This window comes from Callionymus lyra, chromosome 6 (genome assembly GCF_982586985.1).
Source record: "Callionymus lyra chromosome 6, fCalLyr1.hap1.1, whole genome shotgun sequence".
Classification (NCBI taxonomy): domain Eukaryota; kingdom Metazoa; phylum Chordata; class Actinopteri; order Syngnathiformes; family Callionymidae; genus Callionymus; species Callionymus lyra.
In genome coordinates, this window is record NC_141823.1 from 33,050,244 (window position 1) to 33,073,931 (window position 23,688).

General features: G+C 38.8%; 1 protein-coding gene across 5 annotated transcripts in view; it reads right to left on the minus strand.

Moving 5' to 3' along the window:
* Positions 1-3,978: 3,978 nt before the first annotated feature.
* tcf12 (transcription factor 12) overlaps positions 3,979-23,688 on the minus strand; it is a 46,246-nt gene continuing 26,536 nt past the window's right edge. For 4 of the 5 annotated variants that reach the window (XM_087792842.1, XM_087792839.1, XM_087792841.1 and 1 more), the window contains 13 exons: positions 15,180-15,279; positions 14,824-14,960; positions 14,546-14,684; positions 14,364-14,434; positions 12,874-13,021; positions 10,933-11,006; positions 9,992-10,063; positions 9,504-9,695; positions 7,533-7,641; positions 7,305-7,455; positions 6,449-6,681; positions 5,823-5,972; positions 3,979-5,693 (listed from right to left, as the gene is read on the minus strand). In XM_087792842.1, the coding sequence (XP_087648968.1) occupies positions 5,833-5,972; positions 6,449-6,681; positions 7,305-7,455; positions 7,533-7,641; positions 9,504-9,695; positions 9,992-10,063; positions 10,933-11,006; positions 12,874-13,021; positions 14,364-14,434; positions 14,546-14,684; positions 14,824-14,960; positions 15,180-15,279 (1,566 nt within the window). In that variant the 3' untranslated portion in view covers positions 3,979-5,693; positions 5,823-5,832. The remainder of the gene's footprint in view (positions 5,694-5,822; positions 5,973-6,448; positions 6,682-7,304; positions 7,456-7,532; positions 7,642-9,503; positions 9,696-9,991; positions 10,064-10,932; positions 11,007-12,873; positions 13,022-14,363; positions 14,435-14,545; positions 14,685-14,823; positions 14,961-15,179; positions 15,280-23,688) is intronic. The other variant, XM_087792840.1, reaches the window with a different exon arrangement.

Sequence of the window (23,688 nt, forward strand, 5' to 3'; positions counted from 1 at the left end):
CTTTTCCTGAATTATACATTTTCTCCTGTGTTGTACTGTACAGAAGATTCCCCGCCGGATGATATCATGTACACGCCTCAGCTTTGTTGAGGTTCTACACAATAACATCTCTGTTAGAGCTGAGAGGAGCATAGCTGGACCTTTGTATGAAACAAGATTAAGAAGTGATTATAGGTATAATTTGTGACTCCTTTCTTGAAATGAATATCTACAAACTGAGCATAGCCCAAACTTTTAAAAACCTTACCAGGGTGTTCTTTATCTGCTTTTTAATAATCTAGAAAACATCATGGTTTGACTTCACTTTCCCACGAGAGACGTGGAAAACAAAACAACCCCTCCTCAATATCTGATGTAACATGCAGTACAGGCCAAAAGCTTGGACACACCTTCTGGACTCATTCGAAGTTTTTGCTATTTTTCAGACTGACTGATCTTCATTTTTTTAATTAAATAAGGATTACCACTCATTTATCTTTACTTGGCTGACTGGTTCTTTGCATTGTTTGCTAGAAATCAAACAATGGCTGAGAACTGAAAACACTTTGCAGCTAAATGTGGACAAAACTGAAACTCTGGTGATTGCTCCTGATGATAAGGTTTCAGAGTTGAGTCAGTACTTGGGTGACTTAGGTCCGTCTGACAAACTGAGCCTGAGAAACCTGGGTGTTGTATTTGATAAAGACATGTCTCTAGGTCAACACTGCAGAAAACTGACCAGAAAACTGTTTCCTTCAACTGAGAAAAATCTCAAAATTTAGAATGTTATCACAACATGATCTGGAGCTTATAATCCATGCGTTTGTGTCTTCTCGTTTAGACTATTGTTACAGTTTATTTTAATCTCTTAACAAGAAGGAGCTTTCTCACATGCAGTTAATACAAAACTCTGCAGCGAGAATTCTGACCGGCTCTAGTAGAAGAACTCACATTTCCCCGATCCTCATCGGATCAGAATCTGCTGATGGTTCCTGAACACACTTCCGGACCAGAGGAGAGAAATCCTTCCAGACTGTTGCTCCTAAGCTTGGAATGATCATCATCTGTGTTTGATGGATTCTACTGACTCCTTCAAGAAACATCTATTCAATTCAATTCAATTCAATTCAATTTTATTTAAAGTGTCTTATCATAACAAAGTTATCTCAAGACACTTTACAGTTGAAGTAAGACTATAGTGGAGAAAGAAAAACAGATCCCAGAAATTCAACAATGAGCAATAAGCAAAACACTGTGCAGTGAGTTGTGGCGAGGAAAAACTTCGTTTTAGAAGGCAGAAACCTCGAGCGGAACCTGACTCATTGTTGACGGCCTCCTGCTTTGACCGGCTGGGAGGAAGGATGGGGGGGTAGACAGATGGATGAAGAGAAGAGTGAGGTAGGATAAGAGAAAAGAGGAGAGTATGGAAGAGTCCATGGAGGTGCTGGAGAGAACTGGGGATCTGATGACGTGGTGAAGATCCTGGATCAGCAGCAGCTCTGGAGGTGCAGCCCTGGGGCTACGGGAGAGAAATAAAAAGGTGTGGGTTTAAACTGCACAGGTGATGAATTTAAGGCAGAAAAGAAGGATATACAGAGCTCGGTTTCTACAACTCCTCCAGCATTCTCAGGCTATAAACACAAAGGCTAATTATAGGCTTTATCGAAAAGTAAGGTTTTAAGATTGTTTTTAAACATAGAGAGAATGTCTGCCATCCGGACTGAAGCTGGTAGTTGGTTCCACAGCAGAAGGGCTTGAAAACTGAAGGCCCTGGCTCCAAATCTACATTTAGAGATTTGTGGTATAACTAATAAATCTGAGTTTAAGGATCGCAAGGTCCTAGAGGGTTGATAAGTTTGGATAAGATCTTTAATGTATGTTGGTGCTAGACCATGTAAGGCTTTATAGGTTAGGAGAAGGATTCAAAATTGTATTCTAAATTCTACAGGAAGCCATTGTAGAGAAGACAGCACAGGGGAAATGTGTTCGCGCCTCTTAGTCTTAGTCAGGACACGAGCTGCAGTACTGAATGAGCTGAAGAGTTCTGAGAGACTTCTTAGAACATCCTGACAGAAGAGAGTTACAATAGTCCAGCCTGGAAGTAACAAAAGCATGGATGAGTTTCTCAGCAGCATCCAAAGGAAGGAAGTGGCTAATTTTTAAAATGTTACGAAGGTGGAAGTAGGCAGTCCGTGAGATTTGTTTTATGTGCGAGTTAAATGATAAGTCTATGTCAAAGACCTTTTTATTTGTGCAGGCTTTTCCCTGACTTTTTGGGACTCCTGTGTTTGTCTTATGTGTCTTGATCTTTAAGTGTATATTTTAGCTGTATATTGTTTTTGATTGTCAAAGGACTTTGTGACCATGGTCTAGAAAGGCACTTCACAAATAACACTTACTTACTTACTAACATAAAATGAATTTGAAGGTTGTCCAATAGGTCTCTATACACGTGGTTTCTGCACTACACAACTAATGGTCCCAACCCCATTAATAAGGCAAATATTCCACTAAGTAACCCTGAAAAGACACACCTGTGAAATAAACATTTTTCCTGTGACTATATTTTGAAGGTCATCAAAAGAATGACAAAGGACTGCACGGAGATAAAGGTGGTTACTTTGGATAAACTAGAATATAAGACAAGTTTATTCAGTTACTTTACACTCTTTTTGTTAAGTAAATACATTATCATGTGTGTATTCATAGTTTTGATGCACTCAGTGAGAATCAACTATGTAAATAACGATGAAAACAAAGACAGGATTGAATAAGAAGGAGTGTCTACACCTTTGGCCTGTAATGTATAAACTGGGATGGAGTGCAGGAGGGCGATCGTACGGAGCAGGAGACTGTAGAGAGTTGAGAGAGCGAGCCAAAGACTCTCAGCTGGTCCTGTAGCCATGACAGGAAGCCATCATGCATGGTGGTCCCACTCCTCCTACACAAAATATGGACATCCACCCACTCAACACCCTGTCACTTCCTGACATGATGGATGATTGACAGCAGGGTTTGTTCAGCATGGCTTTATTAACCACTAAGTCAGAAACAGATGACGAGTCCTTCTCACATCTGCACTTCAATAATGACATGCAGATGTTCAAACAGCCACACAAATATTTTCTCACACGCCCTGCAGTCTACAGTATTCCCAGCATTGAAATGAACCGGATACTAGTTTTGTAAGATGACACTACTTCTAGATTGTGTCTACAGGAACAACAAGCTCCAAGTAATGTTGGTTAAATCCTCAAAGTGTTCTGCTCATGGAAACTATTCTGCAGTCCAACAAATATGGTGCAACAGTCTTTGAAGATTTATTTAGCTACATCAAGTTTGTCTAGAGCTGCGTCTAGTACGGATGACTTCAGCACATGATGTTGGTAATGTTCCTAACCACAAAGATTATTTTTCCACTTCAAATATGTACTGTCACCATCATCATCACCTCAGACAATGGATGCATGTGGCTACTGTCACTGTACAATTTTCTGCACAGGTTGGAGACGCATGGACATTTATTATTATTGTGTTCTTGTTCATGAGGATGGAAAGGATGGGTCATCCGAGTGGAAAGGTTAACACCTACATATATTTAAGGAAGACCTGGAGAAGGTGTCTAGGGAGAGGTAACCCTGGACCTCTTTGTCCAGACCGCTTCCTGTGATACTTGTAGTAGAGCTTCTGCATCACCTGGTTTCTGTCTTTAGAGCTTCCCTGGAACATTCAGCTCATAGAAGTTCAGGATCAGATCCAAAAATAGAAGTCAGACATCACAACCCAGGAAACGATGAATAATCATCTTCTGCTGTGTTACAGATTAAGTGTAATGCTTCAATTAAAATCAAGACAAAATACTATTAAAATTACAAACGTAAAAATGATATTCATATTCCAAACAGACTGAAATGGTTACCGCTATCATTCAAGACACACCCTTCTTACTGTTGTTGATAAAATAATGTTTATGTGGTGAGAAATAAATACACATGCGAGTGGTTTTACAAAAAAATGGCACATTTATTGCAACATAAATGTTATATACATTGTTTTTTTTCTGTTGAAAAAAAAAAGATGACAGAAAAAAAAAGAAATCTCATCGCCACATTAGTGTGTTTCTAGGACACTTTTTTGATCGCTTTGTCGCCACTTCAAGAATTTGTACTCCGATCTTTTTTACAACTGTTTTTTCAACAACAAGAAAAGCCTTTGAAATGTCGGACAGAGATAGGTTGTTGTACATAACCATAGGTTTTACTATCTAAAATAGTAAAATAAAGTAGGAAATATTTACTCAAAGTTTTTGCTTTCAAAAATCTAGAAAGAGTAATATTTGGAATTGAAGAAATATTCTTACATTGTAATCGTATAAAAGACTAACAGTACAGTGAAAAATAAGCCAAATGTTTTTTGTCTTTTCATTTTTCATATGCAATACATGAAGAAGCGTGGAGGAATACCGCAATGTGTAATTTTGCAAATTGAGGAAGAAAAAAAAAGGGAACAGAAAGCAGGAGACACGCTTCGATCGCTCCATCATGAATATGAACTCTTAAATACTGACATGATGGACATGTGCAAACAGAATCTACACTTGAGGAGGCAGATCAGATTTTCCAATTATTCCCGTAAAGTAGTCACTTCTCCACTTACTGGACGTGTTGTCTTGCTGATGTGAGAAACAAAGAATGAAAGACAGAAATGATACAACAACGTAAAGCATGCACATGGTGAAAAAAACACAAATAAAGCCATGACCAGGAAGTCTGGTTCTCTCGTTCATTGTTTTGATACAATTCAATGAAACTATTTTGGGATATTCTGCAAAATACATCTTGACTGGCTATTTAGAGTAACTGAAATAAATTAAGAATTCTGTTGGAAGCCAGCAGATAGAAGTAAACACAGACAAGCTGGATACATCCTAGAAGGAGGAGAGGGATCTGTTCATCAGGACGCAAGAAAGCGTCCTCGTCATTTTTCATTACATAACTGATGGAAGGCAGAAGACTCACATTATACATGAAACAATGCATGACAAAGGAACAAGACGGTAATCCACTGTTCCCATTGGTTAAGACACTAACCAAAGCAGGGAATGCTCAGATTAACAAGTTACCTGCTGCTGAGAACATACAACTACCAGCTGTCACTAGTGTTATTGCTGTTAAATATATCAGACAAAAAGGTAGTTTTGGTGGCAAAACAAGAACAGATAAACATAAATAATATTTGGGGGTCTTAGTGTTCTAAGGGTTCTAACAGTTAATTGCTTTTTTGTTGGGTATAAATATATTCTGTGGCCAATAAATTAATCTCCATTCCCAGATGGGTGGACGAAACATGTTTCGTTGACTTCTGGACTACTTGGCTTCAACAATGACACTGGAACTACAGGTCAACTAAGGACTGCTGCCTTTTCTTTTTCCAATTCTCATTCGACCACTTTTAAACGATAATAAATAGAAAAACAAAGAAATAAAGTAGCTGTTACAATGCATTCGTCAATTCAGTTTAGGCACAAGGCAACTTCAATACATGTTGCAAAGTCTCTGATTGTTCAGGAGCAACACACTTGATGGGGATATGTGCTGGAGAACTTTTTGTGATGGGCTTTCATGTCGTGGAACTGGTCACAGACATCTGGACGCTCGCACTAGGTCTGTGCGAGTCAAGTTGAGTCTCCGACGGGACAGGATTGATCGGAATCTCTGGTGAAGAGAAGACAGAGACAAGTAAGGAATTAATCTGTCTGATTTTCTTCACGACGCATCACATGACATGTGGCACTAACATGCAGCGTGACAGACATGAAGACGCACAAAAATAAGTCGACTCACCTGCTGCTACTCAGAGGTGGCCCATGGGGTTGGATGCGTCAGTCAGACCTGGATGGACTCCTGTGTGGCCTGAAGTGTCACCAGAGCCGCCAGAAACCTTTTCCTCTTCTCTTCTCTTAAGGCAGGCTGCTTTGGGATTCAGATTTCGTTCTAAAATAGAAAAAATAAAGATGTTGTAAGTGAATAAACTGTAAGATAAGAGATGAAAATGTTTCATTTGAATCAATATAGAGTATATAGAGAGGATTTGCTCACAGCAGTGAACATAACTTCTATTTATTCAAGAGTCTATAATGTGGTGGTATCTCTGTGGTAGTGTCAAAATATTTAAGTATGCTCTGTCAGCTCTAAAAAACACTTTTAGATACATTTTAAGGCAGAAGCATCACTCTCAAAAGATAGACTTTCAAAAGTCTATTGATCAACTTCTTGGTCTGAATCAATATAATGTAGCAGACAAGCTTCATCAATGATTTTTGTCGGTCAAGACAACAGCATGTGTTTTACGTCTTTAAGTATAAAGACTTGAAGAATTACTTGGCATTTCAGATATTATTTCAATAATTTCAAGTATTTTTCAATGTAGAAAAACATAGAAACAGACGTGAGTCTTGAGGGAGGCTGACCTCTGACTTGCTGCTCAAGGCTGAGAATAACAGCAACAGCTTGATGGAGGATGAGCAGTTTGGTCTGTGGCTTTTCGCTTTTAAGGTGAAGCTGGCACATTCTCCCTAACTCCTTGAACGCCTCGTTGATGTCTCGCACTCGTAAGCGTTCGCGTGCATTGTTGGCCATCCTTCTCTCACGTTCACGTTCTGCCTTCTGCTCCGGATTCAGATCCTCATCTTCTGTGATGCTGCTGAAATATAAATGACACAGAAATGTGAGCCAGAGGTTTTAAATTCATTGAACTAATGATCATTTCAAGTGAATGAAAGAAAACTAAACCGTGCTTATATCTGCCTCATGTTGAGAAAATCATTCAACAATAACCTCTGCTGAAAATCACTTGGTGAGCTTCAAAAACCCTAAACTTGTAGCGTCGTAGATCTCATTTAACAGAAAAAGTCATAGACTTGGCCTTTTTACTGTACTTCGGCAGGACTGATGAGGTAAAACTAGTAAAAGTATAAAAGCCAGTATAAGCATCTGTTGTCCAAATAAATTGAAATAAAATAATAAAAATTTGTGGTGTTGTTACACTGCATTTGCATCTTTTCTCCGCACTTGACTTATATTGATCATCTTAAAGCAAATGACCATAAACCAAAATAACATTAACGCTCATTTAAGTTTATTCTTTTAGCGTTTCCTGTTATTACCTGTTATCCCATAATACTGCAAAAGCATGCTAAACAGTTTTAGGTTAATTCGTGCACAGTTTGTATATTTGGCACAGTGCAGAATCAAGTCAGATGGAATAACTAATGCTGAGTTAGGAGGTCCATCAACAAGACTGGAGCAACAATGAACATGTTATACCTAGTGCGTGTGCCCATCCTGAGGCCCTTCATATCCCTTCTGTCACTCTCATCGTCCGACTTGTCATCCCCTGATACACTTTCATTCATGTCGTCCTTGTCCTGCTTCTCCACCTTCAGCTCCAGTGTTGGAGGAACCTGGCCAGCCAGACCTTTGGACGACCGGTGACACATCAGTAAATATGTTTCATACACGAGAGAGAAGACAGGAGAACAGGCGGCATCCGACCTCTGAAGGTTTCCAATTGGTGGTTCACTTCTGTGTGGGAAGCGGAGCCTGTGCCGGCCAGACCTCCGTGACTGCTCAAATTAGTAGATTCATCTGTGTGAGCACTGCCCTGATAACACACAAAGTGACCATATCATCAGAAGTGGAACCAAAATAAAGGTTTAACAGAATGATAAGTCATTAAACCCTCAACCTGGATGACCACATCCCTCATTGTTATAAGAATTTAAGTGATCAATGTTTGTCCCTCACAAGTCGGTGCCTCGTGACTGATAAAAACTTGTACATCATTACTGATTAAACTTGTGCATCATGGCTGATGAAACCACATACCATGACGTTTAACCCACAAACTGTAGATGGTTCTTGTCTTGCTCCTGCCAACCGAAGGTCAACCCCCGCCAGCGTGTGTGCCCTCTCTAATCAACGTTCATCGTATCTGTAAACCTCTTCCAGCCTGGTTGTGGGTGATGTAGCTGTGAAACTAAATAAAAAGCGTGAGGGAGACACAGATCGTTGGTTGTCACTGAGATTGTTTGAGCGTGGTCTCTACGGTCTGAGTGTCTCCCCTCGCGAGTAACAAATTTTGACTCTGGTTGTTTTCACTCTGTCCAGGCATCGAGAACTTCACTAATTCTCCTAACACTCATCATATGCCATCATGTCAACATTGCCTCAATTTAATTGAATGAACAAAGGTACTAGGTATGTGAATATTCAACATAAATATAACTTGCTATGCACTGAACCATCACAAATAAATCATGTCATTATTATAAAGCAAACAGACACACGACTATAGTCCAGTTCAAGAGCAGCTGAGTGTCTTTAAGCTGATATTTTGCTGAGAATCTGTTGTAAAGAGTTCACCACAGGTACACAAATATGTTAATCTCACAATATAAACAATACTTTATACAGCTTAGTGCATCAGTTTAATTAGATTAATGCAGAGGATTTATCCTCTTGTTTAAAAGAACCAGTCCATGATATCTGGATGCTTCAACATTGAAAGCTGTACAAAAAAGAAAGCTATGTTACACAACAAAGTCCCACTGTCTGGGTTCACTACAGCCTTCAGATATCTTATTTCTCTTTTGAGAAGCGAGAGAAGGCGGGGTTATTGTCTCTGTTGGCGGAGGGAGGGATTTAACCCCTTCTTCTTCTGGTATGTGATTCTCAGTCACTCTTGGCCTCTGCCAACCCTTCCAACCCAAGCCTGTCCTTTCTTCAGCACCGTGCTAATCTTTGCTGTGCTCTCAACAGGTGTCCAAACAGTCTTTGTACAGAAGACGAGACTGGGGCTGGGCGAAGAAAAGAGTGTAGCCATTTTCATGGCCGGGCCTTATTACCATACAGCTGAGGACCCCCATTTGGGTGGGGACTGTGGGCGCAGACACACGTTTCCACTGATTCAAATTTCCTGGGTTGTTAAAAAGAAGCGGTGAAAGAGGAGGAAGGGGGGGTGACGGCTGGACTAAAACCCTGTGACTGGGCTGTGGCGGGGCTGCTAAAGCCTTGTCTGGGGAACCTCTTCCCACACAGGAAGTGCTGAGTGAGAACCAACACACAACTGTATCAAACTGTTAGTATACGGTAAATCATGTGAAATATAACTTCCTTTATGCCACTTATATTTCATTACTGTTTCTCCATCATTAAACCAAGTGCACAACATACACAACACAAACACTTCCTAAGGGGAAACACAACTTCCATACCATTAAGTCAGTTCTTCTCTTGTGTAAGGTAAAGGTAAGGTAAAACTTTATTGATCCCTCAGGATTTAAACACACTTCGTGTGGGAGGGTGAATGTTTGGTCAGCCATCAGCTTGCGGAAAGAATTATTTTCTAAGTGAAAAGCAACTATGTTTGACAAACTGATAGAAAAACATGCAAAGTAATTGTATTCGTTTTTCATTCGGTTTCTAAATCTGAAATATAGTAATTGATGCAAAAGGTCTTCATACCATCGCTGCTGTTCGACTTGAAGCCAGCGCAGAAGCAGCAAAGTTCGCTCCGATGGCTGCTAAGGGTCCATTCTGAGCCTGTCCAAGCAGACTGTGAATGTCACTGGGTAGGTTAGCGGTGGAGCCCACTGCATGGTTTCTCAGAACAAGGATCGCATCATCCAGTCTGTCCAGGCGGTCCTCCATCCGAGACTAGAGGGAAGAGAAGAAAACAACAGTGCAGCTTAGTTTAAGCATATTATGACACAATCTTGAAACAGTGATTGGATGAACACAAAATAAAGAAAAGCATAGCATTTTAGAGATAAAAAAGAGTGCAAATGATTTCTAACAAAAGGAAGAAAATGTTCAACGGCAGGGTCGAATGAATGTAAATAAAAGTATGATGAAGACTTCCATGAATCCGGGGAGGGTTAAAAAAAAAGCCAAAACATGAAGGTAAGATGCACATTAATTGATGAAAAAGGAGGACTTTAAGGTAGCTGTACCTCGCATACATCTTTTAAGAAAGACATAGCATCCTGCAGATGCTCATGTAACTGCTGATGAACTCTGTTTTTCTGGAGAAGTCAAATAAGACAGCATTAGAAGAAGGGGTTAGTAGATGACAGATAGTGTTTCTGTAACAGTAGTCAAGAAAAAGAGAAGAGAATTAGAAAGGAACAATGACGACCTACTGAAGGGAGCAAGGACATCCACCTTACTGGGATTAAGAGAGCAGTGGGTGCATAGCAGGTTATATTTCTGGCAACTACATAAAAACGTTCATGGATCTATCACTGATTTCTTTGGTCGACGTGACCGTGTGATACTAGAACACCATTTTTGGAGAAATGCTTTTTTCTTGAGACCACACATTAAGACAGCCTTGTTTATGTTCATATGATAATTCAAAGTGGTATGAAAGTCACTACATTCTCAAAATGCTGCTTATTGTCCGTCATTGGCTCATGGATTGTCTCATAAAATATTTATTTAGTAAGCTGACATACTTTTTTGAAAATTCAACCTGGATTTTAAGACCTCAAACTCTTTCTGTGAGAGTTTTTAATTCAGTAAAAAACAGTCTTGTCCATAAATAATCAGGCATATTTGTTAAAAAATGAAAGTGTGCTTATGTTAATTAATGATTATTTATGACACATGGACGAACATCGGATTTGGTATCACATGCAAAGGAATCCCGCCTGTAGCTCAGCAAACAGCTGCCACCAGCTTCCCTAACGGAACCCATCCCCCTACTGTCATCCCCATCCAAGCCCAGAGTCGTGGACAGATGGCAAATCCCATGGGACAGGTATTGTTCAGTTAACTTATCCCTCGACCCCCATCACCCTTGGAAAAACATTTGTCGGAGTCAGTGTGTAATGCTAGCTTTATGGACGACTGTTTAAGATGTTGCATCGCTCAAATTGGTGCATGTGCTTACCAGTGAGTGCAGAGAATTCTCAAAATTTGGAGAGGATTGGGTCTGCCCACTAGAATGGGCCCACTGGTTGGATCCTGTAAAACAAGATGATGAGTTCTATGAGCAATGATACGAGTCTGGTTCCTATGCGAGTCTCTGGGATCCACATTAAACATCAAAAGATTCAACAACATTGTGATTTAATGGTAAAACAAAGAGATTAAAAGAAGAATAACATGAATCACTATGTTGCTAAACTGAAGAAAGTTTATGTGACCGGATTATTATCATTTTCTTCTTAGACAATGTAGGTTTGCAAAGACATTTAGAAAGATGGATATGGGACAATTAGGCTAATTGACCTTCACCAGGGACAATTTCTGAGGTTGATTTCATTTTCAACTCTAGCTTTAAAAAGAAACGTGGAAAACTTTAAATTAATTCATACAAATGTAGCTACATGTGACAATAAAACTTCCCATGCATTTGTTTCTTTTTAACAAGAAACTTATATAATAAAAATAGCTCATGCATCAAGTATTAATGTAAGCACTTTGTTCTTGTTTTTGCTCTTGTTTTATGAATCTATCGTCTGTGTTGCTGTGCGCTGGCTGGAAAAACAATTTCTGTCCATCCGTCCATCCGTCCATCCATCCATCCATCCATCCATCCATCCATCCATCCATCCATCCATCCATCCATCCATCCACATATCTATCTAATGGAACCTACATAAAACAATGAAAAAATGAACTTTTGAAGGGGCAAAATAGTTTCGAATTTGATCCCTCAATGTTTTACCTGGCAAAGGTGAAAATCAAATGTAAAGAAAACAGTTCAAGTTATAAAATGTGGTCAGGCTGAAACAAAATAGAGAGCAGTCGAGTAGCAACAGAAGACAAAACAGGTGTCCTATCTCTTAAAAATGTGGTCTATCTGGATACAATTACCATTTAAATATTAAGAGATTAAATCAATTATGATGGGATGTGCGTCACTACCTGGAAGTCAATTATGAGCCAAGAGTTTCAAGTTTTTGACCATAGACTACATGACTGATCAAAACAAGTCATGAACGCTGTTGTGTGGTAGCAGGTGAGCAGACATCACAAGACTTTCACTTTTATAACCAGGCATCAGGTTTGATGTCACCACCACCACCTTGCTCATGAGGGAGATTCTGGTGTGAGGTGTTGTCAGCTGAGTCACTTACTCCCCATCAGCCAATAGCAGATAAACCATGACTTTTGCAGCCTGGGCTGTGTTGGGAGGAACAGCTGTCCATGTGGCAGGGCAACAGCTGAGGATAAGCGGGGCATACGTCGGGACAGCTGTCACCACTCCATTACTGCACATGACACAACTGTCTGCTGCAACAACATACAGTGCTTTCCCTTACTGTCTCATCATTTTCTTTTCCATTACTCTTCATGCCAATGTCCACATCTGTGATAGCTTCACATTTGTCTTCCACTCAACTGGTATGAATGAATTTAGCACCAAACTATGATGTTTGCTATTAAAGTGTAACTTCCATTTCTATGCATTCTACACCTTCGTTAAAGAAAAAAAAAAGGGAAAAAAATTTAGAACTGAGTGATATGTGTGAATACATCATCTATAGAAAGTTAAAATATATACCAACAACACATTTTTGTATGTAAACAATGTGAAGAGCAATTGCTGACAGAGTTCTTCGTTTAGCCATCCATATATATTTTGATTCACAATGCTTGTTCACGCCTTATAATCTTGAACTGAGACAACATAAACAAACCCGCAAAAATTCAAATCTTGCACCAACAGTACTGGTTTAGCAAGCTTTGAAAATAGAACACACACAAATTGTCGTTACCATAAGTAAAGACATGCCAAATATTTCAGAGCGGTTACCTGTTGACTTATCTTGTTCAATAATCCCAGAGACACAATTAAAGTTGACCAAACATGCAAGCGTAGTACCTTGCCTGACAGTTGGGGCACTTGCTGCAGTCACAGCTGTACCTGCAGAGGCGCCTGCTGTAGCTGTGAGAGGAGATGGAGAACCCACAGGTGTAGGTGTGGATGGGTTGGATGGAAAACTACTGCTTGTGTGGTCAGGAGAGTAAATCTGGAGCAAATACATAAAGAGATGTCATTAATGAACTCTTTCGAAACATTTCTGGATATTATAATCAATAACTGAATGTATAGGTCATTGGAAAAATAAGTATTGGATCTCAGTGAGGAAACTAACATTTACAAAGGTGAATTATTCAAGCAAATGTGAGTCAACATGCATGTTTGTTTTTTGATTTGATAGCAATCATTAAAAACCATTTGGAGTGCAAAAATTGCTTGTAAGAACCTAAATGGGATTTTGGCATTTCATTTGTGCAAGACTAGTGTAAATGAGATTTAGGTCAACACGTCATTCACAATGAAACAAAAGATTTAGTCTTAAACTCCAGGATTTCATTTTTTTTTTTTCATTTCTAAACTCATGTTGGATTAAACAAAAATGCTGCCCTGGATTTATTCATCCTGCAGCAGGATATGTGCATCGTGGAAACAAGTCAGAGAGGGGAATCAGGAAAGCTTAAGCTACAAATCTACACATTCTAACATATTATTTATCTTCGGTGAAAAAAAGCAGCAGCAATCACCTAATAACCCCTTAATCAATCTTGATATTTCACTTTTTCTGCAGCTGAGGCTATGATACCGTGCAGGAGAAATATCTGCTCTCAAAGAGATACTATGAAAGGTGGTTAATTCTTCAGTATTTTTTATCTCATCTGAGTAGGGAAAACAATAAAAGAGATTAAGACTGTTGCTGCAGCCAAAGACAGGGGGACTTCAAACATATGAAGTAACTTGGTTATAGTCGACAGTTGTCCCTGTAATTTATGGATTTCTATTTAGTTGGCAACATGACTGCATCATGAGTGAGGCATGGCTCATTTTACAGAAATAAATGAGGCCTGCCTTATCATTAGATACACTCCCAAAGGAGTTAAGGGGGCCAACAAGCACGGCCAATTTAAAAAGGAGAACAAAAGCACTACAAAGGGTGGCCTGTGGAGTTGAGCCACAGCAGTTATAAACTCCCCTGTGCCTCTAATAAATCAACCCACCCCCAAACTGTCCAACTGTGACCATTTCATTCTGGCTTTGTCATGCTAATACAAGTGAGTCAGAATACATAACGGACTTCATTTGTTAATAACAATTGAACATTAATAAATAACTGCAATTAAGTTGTTCAATGAATGTGTTTCTATTCTGATACTGATAAAGTGGATACTGATAAAAAGGATGATTTGCTCTTGAAGACAATATCAAATCCAGGTACGATGACAGAGGCTAAAACCATGAAGGTTTATATTAGGTCAGAGAAGCAGCTCAACACAGAAATAACCAGACCACAACTCAAAGGTATGATTGAGGGATTACTGGCGAATGAAACTCACAGAAGCCAGCGCTTCTCGAAGTGCATCCCCAGTCTGTGAACTTCCAGTGGAGTTCCCTCGGTTTGCAGCAACTTTTGTGGAAACAAAAACAGACTATGAAGGATTTTCAATAACTTAAGGCTTGGCCTCAAATGTATTTTCATATTAAATCTGAACAGATAGTTGAATTGAAGGAAGCATACCCATGACATTATCTGCCGTGACTGACGTGGTATGTGCAGCAGTGACGAACGGGGAAGTGCTGGTGTTGCTCCGGTGGAAGCTGGACATGGGAGGAAGACTGGTACTGATGTCCGGGGAAACAGAGTGGGATGGATAGTTCTGAAGGGAAGGGGAAAAAACAACCGTCTTACATTTCATTAAAAAAAATGGCTGTGTTTAATGAAAGTGTTTTTCTGTGTCATCATCAACATTTCTTTGAGTATGAACACATTTACCAACCTAAAAGTGTTCAGCTCACCTGGCGGTCATGTGAGTGTATGCTGCTGTAGTTTCCAGACTGTGGCAAGTGAGATGATGATCCTGGAAGCATTCCATATCCAGACTGAGGGATCCCGTTGGAGGAGTTCCATGGGTCGGGGGAATTGTGGGTACCATCTACAGAAAGAGTTCATGAAAACTCTTGATAACCTTTCTTTTAATCAACAGACGTAACAACATGGCCACCAGATGTTCTGGTGAAGTCATACAATGGTTTTAATATACATGTATGGCTGATTATGCACAAATATTTGTAACAAAGGTTAGAAAATATTTTCTGTGGTTACAACAACATATTCACCGATTAAAGATTGATCAGTGTGCGAAATAAGTTACCAAAGAAAGTGCTGGTAAACATGTTGCTGGAAGGTTTAGGGGAGGAGAACGAAGGCGAATCTCTGTTGAAGTCTTCTGAGTTTGGAGACGGCGCATACACCTACCAAAAAGAGAATATAAATTGCTTAGCAAGATATGCAAAGTTGTGTTTTAGAAGAAAGATGAGAATCAAGAACAAAGGATTAAAAGTAAATATCGTGTTTGGAAAAACTGTCCTAGCAACAACCAATTAAATTAGAGCATAAAAATATCTGTGTGTGCACACACATGAGTACTAACGTTCTTCTTAAATGATCTTTAAAACAGTCATTAGCAATCAAGCTTATGATTTGAACAGTAGATTCATTGGATCATTTGTCTTGCAGCGCTACAATACCTGTAATGACAGTCTAATGGCAAATGCAATTTTCAAATGCCTGGCAAATGACAACATTACCAGAGAGACTGAAATCTTGTAAGTGGAACAAAAACAGCCTCTTTTGGTTAGTAAAATCTAAACGTGTGAGCTGATGTTGGCACACAATGGGCACGCTGTTGTACAGCTGGATGCGTGTGCCAAGTTGGTGGGAGGATCAAAGACATTGTAGACCAAACACTGTTGATGTGGTCAAGGACTTCATCTACTCCAGATGGAGAAAGACAGGGTAAATAAAAAAGACAGAGTACATCTGAGACGAGAAGGGAAGAAAGCTCCAGGACTTTTTACCTCCTGTAGACAGAACTGACCATCATCTAGTTGGACTTCACTCTTCATTTTTGATACGTCTAATTCAGGTGCATTTCAATGACTCACTCTACATACATGACGGATTTTTGCTGATGTCCATGAAGGTTGTTTCATTCCTTTAACTGTATTTATACTTTTTTAGTCACCTGTACTAAAAAGGGCAAGTCACAACCAAATCCCTTTAACAATTCCTTTTAGTCCTGACCAAAGAAGCATCTTAACAAGATTTGATGGGCAAATGGATCCACTGGTCAGTCTCATTTTTTGATTAAATTTTGTTCTACATCATCATGTTGACATGATATATTTTTTACTCTGCCTCTGTGAGATTTTTCTGGATTTCAACTTCTAGATGTTTTTCTGTGTTGTGTTTGTAGACAAGTCAGAGATAGGATTTCTGTTTTCATGGCTAAGTTTTCGTGTCTCTGCAGGTTAAGACGATTGAGACTCCTGCATCTTTGCACTAGGTGCATGATTAGTCAAACATATGTTAAACAGAATATATCAAATTATGAGGTAAAAATGGTTTGATCACAACTTTGCGTTGCCTTTATTTGTGAAAGTTACAAAATTTGGATTTCTAAAACAGTTCAGTGCATAGAAAAATAGGCAGAATGTGAAATGTGAAAAACAGGGGATCATGGGCTTAGCCAAATGTGGACAGCTTCAGTGTGTTGTTGTCCTGGATGTGTAATTAAAGTGCTCTGAGAGGGGTGGAGCTCTCAGGGGTCTTCTGGCAAACACATGCGATCAAGGTTGATTTTGGTTCCATGGAGATCTCAGGTCGGCTCCACTTGGGACCCAAGGCTTTTGTCTTCTACCTTTGTCATGCAGTCAATGGGCAGCATATGGCAGAGGATAATGCTAATTGTCCTTTTCACCCCAGGCTAACCAGTGTGAGCATTAATAAACCATCCAACACACTGGATGCTTTACAGTGTCCGGCAGCGGCGACAAGCGCCAGTCTGGGTTTCCTTTTACAAGACTATTAATTAAAAGCCGTCACTCACATCAGCGGATTACTGTCAATCTCTTGAGAAAACACCTTTCACTCTTTTTCTTCAGGGTAAAGTTTGGAATTTTTCAAAATGTGCTTTAAAAAATAATTGATCAAAGCTATATAAATCCTTTTATAAATCATTTAACTTTAAAAACACTTGATAAAATATAAAGCATAACTCAACTTTTACAATAATTGTAACGCAAACAAAACAAAAAACAGGAGGGAAAAATCAACAAAGGGAAGAGAATACAAAGCTTCAAAGGAAAGTGTTTATCAGCTATCTTGATGCAGTTTCCTGTTTATGCTCCACATGTCATGAGTTGGTGGCAAACCATCTCTCTCTTTCTCTCTCTCTCTCTCTCTCTCTCTCTCTATGTTCATGCTAATAATCAAATTCATTATCAACTGAGTTTTTATACGTTGTCATCAGTGGATTGGCTGAAAAATATCAGCAGTTAAGATATCAAAAATGATTGTCTAGTTAAATTATTTCTAAACTGAACTTATGAACCCAACTGAAAAGCCAAAATGTAAAGATCATTAAGTCTGTCAAGGAGGTTATTGGATCGTCTGCATTTTTTCGACTAAACTTCTGTTTGTCTACCTGGTAGGAAGTTGTAATTAATAACACATATAAGTAACATTTTAAGTAAATGATGGGATGAGGAACATATGATTCATCTTTTAAATGTATAATAAATTTCCACCTGGCTCCACAAATCTTTTAAAGGATTAATTCACTCCAGGTTCAGGAGTGTTACTGCCACCTGCTGAACAATTAAGGACACTACCACCAACAATACGCTAAACTCTTCACCCAGCCAACTCAATAAACACACATAAACCTTTAACATATACCTCACCACAATATGTGAAACATGTGTGCAGTTTGAAGCATTTGCAGACAGAAAGAGAAAAGATTCCACAACAACATTTGTGCATATTCATCTCAAATGACGTAGATCTGTTTTCTATCAAATTTGAAGAGAACAAAAGGCTTTGACATTCACTGCAGGGCTTTGAAATTTCTATTTTTGCTAATAGGAGAGGGAAGAAAGCTCAGTGAGCTGCTCCATGTGTATTGGGTCCATGCCACAAGCCCAATACAGTGAATTCTCCTGGAGCTCCAGATGGTGAGCCAGCTATGCTCTGCATTTTATAAATAAGTTTAGGATAAGTGGATGGAAACAATCAGCACCATATTTCATTTTTAGGAGGGAAAACAAAAAAGTTAGTTTAACAAGTGCTTTTGATCAGAAACTTTGTCTGCATCAACCACATGTTCTCAATTACCTCACCAAGTCTGTTAATACTTTATATGAGGAGATAAAAGTCATCATCTGTTCTGGAGGGAAGGTGCATTTGATTGTAATTTAAGTCATATATAAGCCTAGATAATGGGACCCTGGTCATTTAACGTGGACTAAAAGTAATTCATAGACCCTCAAATGGGTCAGAAAGATCACAGACTCAGTAGTGGAAATCTGTCAAGACTATATACGGAGCACTTCATTCATTCAACTCCTTGTCTTTCAACAAGTCCAACAAATCCAAGACCCCAAATTACTTTTGAAATATAAGGCTTTCAACTGAACAGACAAATATTCTATGAGCAAATTGCATAAAAAGTTATGCAATCACTTTAGGCTAGCTAGTGTCAAGAATCTGTGAGTGATTAAAAACAGATGGAATAAAAGCAACACAACTGCTTGAAGCTCAATCTACAAACAGGAAAGTGTAACCTCAATAGCCAGCCTCTTTCCCCTAATCATTTCCAGACTCCCACTTGTTTTCACTTCAACCCTGTTAGAACACATTTGCATTTTAAATTGCATTTCTAAGAAAGAAAGTTTAGAAGTCGCACAAAGAGAAGAAATAAGTAAGCACAGGCGAAGAGCTTAAAATGTAAATCAAAACACAGGCAGTGACGTTCAAGTGAAATACTTAAAATACATGTGGCTCTCACTGATGTAATGGAAAATCAGAGGAGAGCTCCTGCCTCACTTATGCCTTCACATGCAGAGCTGCATTTTAAAACAGTTGTCAGAATGTATAAAATAAATGTCTGATCAAGAACAGGCCCAAGCTTAAGTCTGCACTGTCATGAAAATATATTTTCAAACAACTTACCGATTTCCCGTTGTAGTAATACATTAAAGAGTTACTGCCCATTCCAGGGACAGGGAATGCGCAATACATTATAGCCGTGTAATGAAAACAGATACAGCAGCTGCAAACTGGCCCTGTCCCTACACTTGCATCCAAACCGTGCAAAAGAGACTAATAATTCTTTCAGTTCTAGCCCCAGACACACACACACAACCCACACAGAGGAAACTTATGCAAAGCAGGATTGTACCATTCCACTCAGTGAGAAAAGGGGTGGCTTCCAGAAGGGAGTGGCTTCTGTGGTGCATCCCTCTTTTAAGCCTCCAAGTGCTGAGGCAACTAGGAAAAGGCCAAGGAGGGGAGGAGATGTGGGCATAAAAACGATAAAGGAATATGCATGGTATACAAAACAAATGTGTAAGTGGATTTGGGGAGAGATTCAAAACAAGACAATTTTCCAGCATAATATACTGTATAAAGGAACACCATCGTTTATTCACTTTTCAATACTTAAGCATTTCAAGCAATCATGGCTATTTTTCTGAACAACTGTATTGCTGTTTCTCCTCAAATGTTTGACTTTGACGTGATCTCACAGAAGAAATCACAGTTCTCCAACATACCGACCATCAGTTTATTAAGATATGTCCGAGTCTCTGTGAGGTGTTTGCAGGGCTGTTGGTCTTTTCCCTGCTAGAAATCCTTCCATTCCCTGCAAACTAGGTAGCTACAAGCTATTTGAAAACAGACACAAACAGCCAGGTAGGCGCGGAATGTGACATCGTCAAAGGTGGTGTGTTTAGGTATAATGGCAAACTTGAGATCAATTTCTATTTGGTGGTTTTGCACTGAAAATGGCAATAAAAAGGATTCTGATTAAGAACACAAGATCAAGGCAGTTTGAATGATGTTCAGGGCAAATGGTTAAAAATATTTTATATTATAATAATGTATATAAAATTATGCTTTAAAACCACCGTTTTAGTTGACTAAAATGATAGTTCAGTGTAGTATTATAATTGCTATTGAAAACATAAATCAAGGATTTGGGTGAGAATGTGTTTCAGAAGTGCCTGTAAACACAACTTTAAGACATGCAACAGCTGCAAAGGGGCTTGCTTATGACGTATGAACGTTTCTCCACTTCATAAATCCCAAGGGCCTAAGACGGGAGAGCCCTGTAAACACCACCAGATATTTTATGGCGGTTCGCTACTATCCACAAAGGTCAACATTACCTCAATAACATGAGGAGAGAATGCATCATGAAAGAGGGAGGAGGACGGAAAGCGTTGTCTTCTGAAAGCCTTATCAGAAATGATTTCATGTCTCTACTCCAAGCTGTCTGAACTACAGCCTTGTCAATTCATTGAGCATGATTGTCATAGAAGGATTAAAAGTTCTCGTGCTTGAAAATGTGCACTTTAATATCTTCTTCCAATGAGCAGCTATTATTTACCCTCTTTCTTCTCTAAGGCCCTTTCAAACTCTTCCAAAATCCTGCCAGTGTATGCTGTTACTGGTTTATGTCTGGCACAGTTTCAAGCTGATCATTTAAAGAAATGCTGCTGAGAGAAGTGTTTGAAGGGTTTACAACAAGTCCAGACACTGCTGGTGTTTTGAGTGGCAACATAAAAGCATGGGGAAGGTTTTCATTTGAAAAACCAATAACATCACTGACGGACTCACTTCACTGCTGATTCATGTTGTTATTGAAGTGATTGTGAGAGACCATGCAAGAAAATATAAGTCCTTAAGCAAAGAAAACTTTCATTTAGTACGCAACAACAAAATTAGCATCACGATCCAGCACAATTTTAAGTTAGGAGCCAAGATCAAGGAGATGAAGCTCCGCCCACCTATTTATATAACCATTTTTAATGACACTTGAGGCTTTAGTTGTGCTTTTCATGGAATTTGTTTGGGTATTAAAAACACTTGCAGATCCACAGAGTGAGGTCACCTCCGTCGCTGAGATGGATTTTGCGATGATGTCATGAGGCAGGAAGATTGTTTCCTGTAAGGAGCTCTGGGCTAATAAAGATGGATACCTCTGGGCTTTTGGGTACACTCAATATTCTGACCCCTTGACCCAAATCACTTGGCTGTAGGAAGTTTCTGATTTCCGTCCAATAAAATTGCATCTGTTTCTCGCATTAGTTTCCTGTTCCAATTTGGAGCCCCAGGGTGGAAGAAGGAGAACTTCTTTCACACAAGGTATGCATGAAGCCCAAACACAGGTTCCTGTTCAGAAGTTCATCTCTAGCAAGACAAAGAATGAAAATCTGAAAGCATCAAATCCACACTAATTTCTTGAAATCCTCAAATCTTCAAATAAATATGTCTATTCACGAACCACAAAAGCAGCTTGACACCTCATACTGGCACAAATCACTTCATGAACAACTGTATTTATTTGAATCAGTCAATGACGTCATTGTTCATGATTTGGATGATAGCTTGTCATTGATAGGTGAAGCTTTACAAGTCAACAATTTTTTCAACATTTCTACAAAACGATCTGGAAAATTCATGCTCATTTCATCAAAGTGGAAATAAAACCGAGAGCCACATTTGGTTGAGATCTGTCTTGATTTTTGGGAGGCCTAAAAATTCTTCTCTCTCTTTCTCTATTTTCACACAACATGTTTCTCACTTGTGTGAACTCTTACAAAAGAAGCTTGATGTTTCGCATGTATGCAAAAACATCCACAAGTAATGCAACAAGTAAAACCTGCAAATGTTTATTTCAAATGTAAATATTTTTCAGCTAGATGAGCAGAACATGCAGCTATGGTTTCTCATTTTTTAAAGCTTTTTATTTTCAAATGACTTCTGAATGGTGGCACATTTTCCATCACTTAATTCACTCAATAATATTGTTATATAAAAAATGTTTATGTGCATTCCTGAGAAAAAGAAAAAAGCACTTTAATATCTGAGTCACAAAATACTTCTTTGTTCTCTAAACAACTCTTTACCCAACTATCATTGTCAGGCTGCCTTTTGAACTCAGCCGGTGATTTAAAATCAAGTTTTGTATTAATGTTATGAAGTCACGCAAGCACAGCACAAGTTATTTAAAACAGGCTGCAATGTGAATAATGACTTTAATCTGTATATTGTTTTGCTTTTCTTTATCCACTTTAACTCCTTATCCAGATGAAAGACCGTTTTTGATCCAATATCACCATGCAGGCTCTAATGTCAGCTCTACATTTCCACAATTCAAAGACAAACACAAAGCTTACAGTCCCAGAGGCGAGTGTTTCTGTTTAGCGTCGTCCCAGTCAAACGAGGGGTGTCTACTGAATCTAATCAGCAATCTGATGAGGTCATCTCCAGGGAGGCTACTAACTGTGCTTGGAGCAGAACCTGACAACCGCAACACAAGGCTGCATTACAACAAACACTTTAAGACACCAAGGTTATGACACAATATTAGCAAAAGTTAAATCTCATCCTCATGAAGGCAAACATAAGTACAAGAAAAAAAGGAGGAAAAAAGAGAAAAAAGAGTAAAAGTGCAAATGACTAATTGTAATACATTTTTACTGGCACAATTTAATTAAGAAATGTGAAAAATGAATATGAGATACAGTATATAGACAATTTCACTAGCAATGCTAGTGTTATCTCTTGTTTTATAAATATTATTCAGGAATATATATTTTAAAATAAACTCTAGTGCTTTAGTGTTGGCCAGAAGTGTCCAAACTTATTTCAAAGAGGGCCATATTTGATGAAGTAAAACTGAACACTGAACATGGGCCAATTCTGACATGAAACAAATCTTATTTAGAACCAAATAGTGTTCATCTTCATCCAGGTCAACTCAAAATTGAAAAAAAAAAAGTATTAATACAACATAAATGTTTTCAATATCTCAACAATTAGCAGTTTTAGTTTGACTTTGTTTTTGTCATAACATGCTTGTGTGACATTTGAAAGTCTAATTTTAATTTTAGAAAATGTTGTGTATTTACATTCTCTGGTTGAATAACAGTGGGCTGCATAAAATCTTCTCAAGGGCCACAAAAGGCCCCGGGGCCACACTTTGACGTCCCTGCTGCAGATCAATCAGAGAGAGGACACATGGAAGATAGACAAATGTAATTTTGAGAATGGCTCGGAAATACTCAAGTTGGCACAGTCGGTGTGTAATGAATAAAAACATATGTCAATATCTTTTAGTGGAATGCATGGAGGGTACGGGGGTTCCCATATATAACCTACAAAAAATCTGCCTTCCAGAAGCAAATTCCCAGTTTGTTTCATTACAAACTAAATAAAACCTAAGCAGGATGCTTCTCAGAATAGATAGCGTGTGTGTGGTTGAAGAGGAGAAAGTGATGTGTATATAAAGACCAATGAGACATATAAACATTTAAATATTTGCAATCAACAGATGTTCAGGCCAGATAGCCTTTACACATACATGAGTCAAAACCTACATGCACAGAGGATGTGCTCCAGTAAATATTTGACTAAGCTTCATCATGTAGTTTACACACACATCGTACTTGGGCTTGCAACTTAGACTCTCCTGCTGATTTGAACTTTCTACATGACCATATATCTCAAGAAAAGTTGCATGTACAGAAGGAATTTAGAGTGAAATAAATAAAAGTTTCCCAGCAGTTAAGAAAATGATAGGAAGCATGTTCATT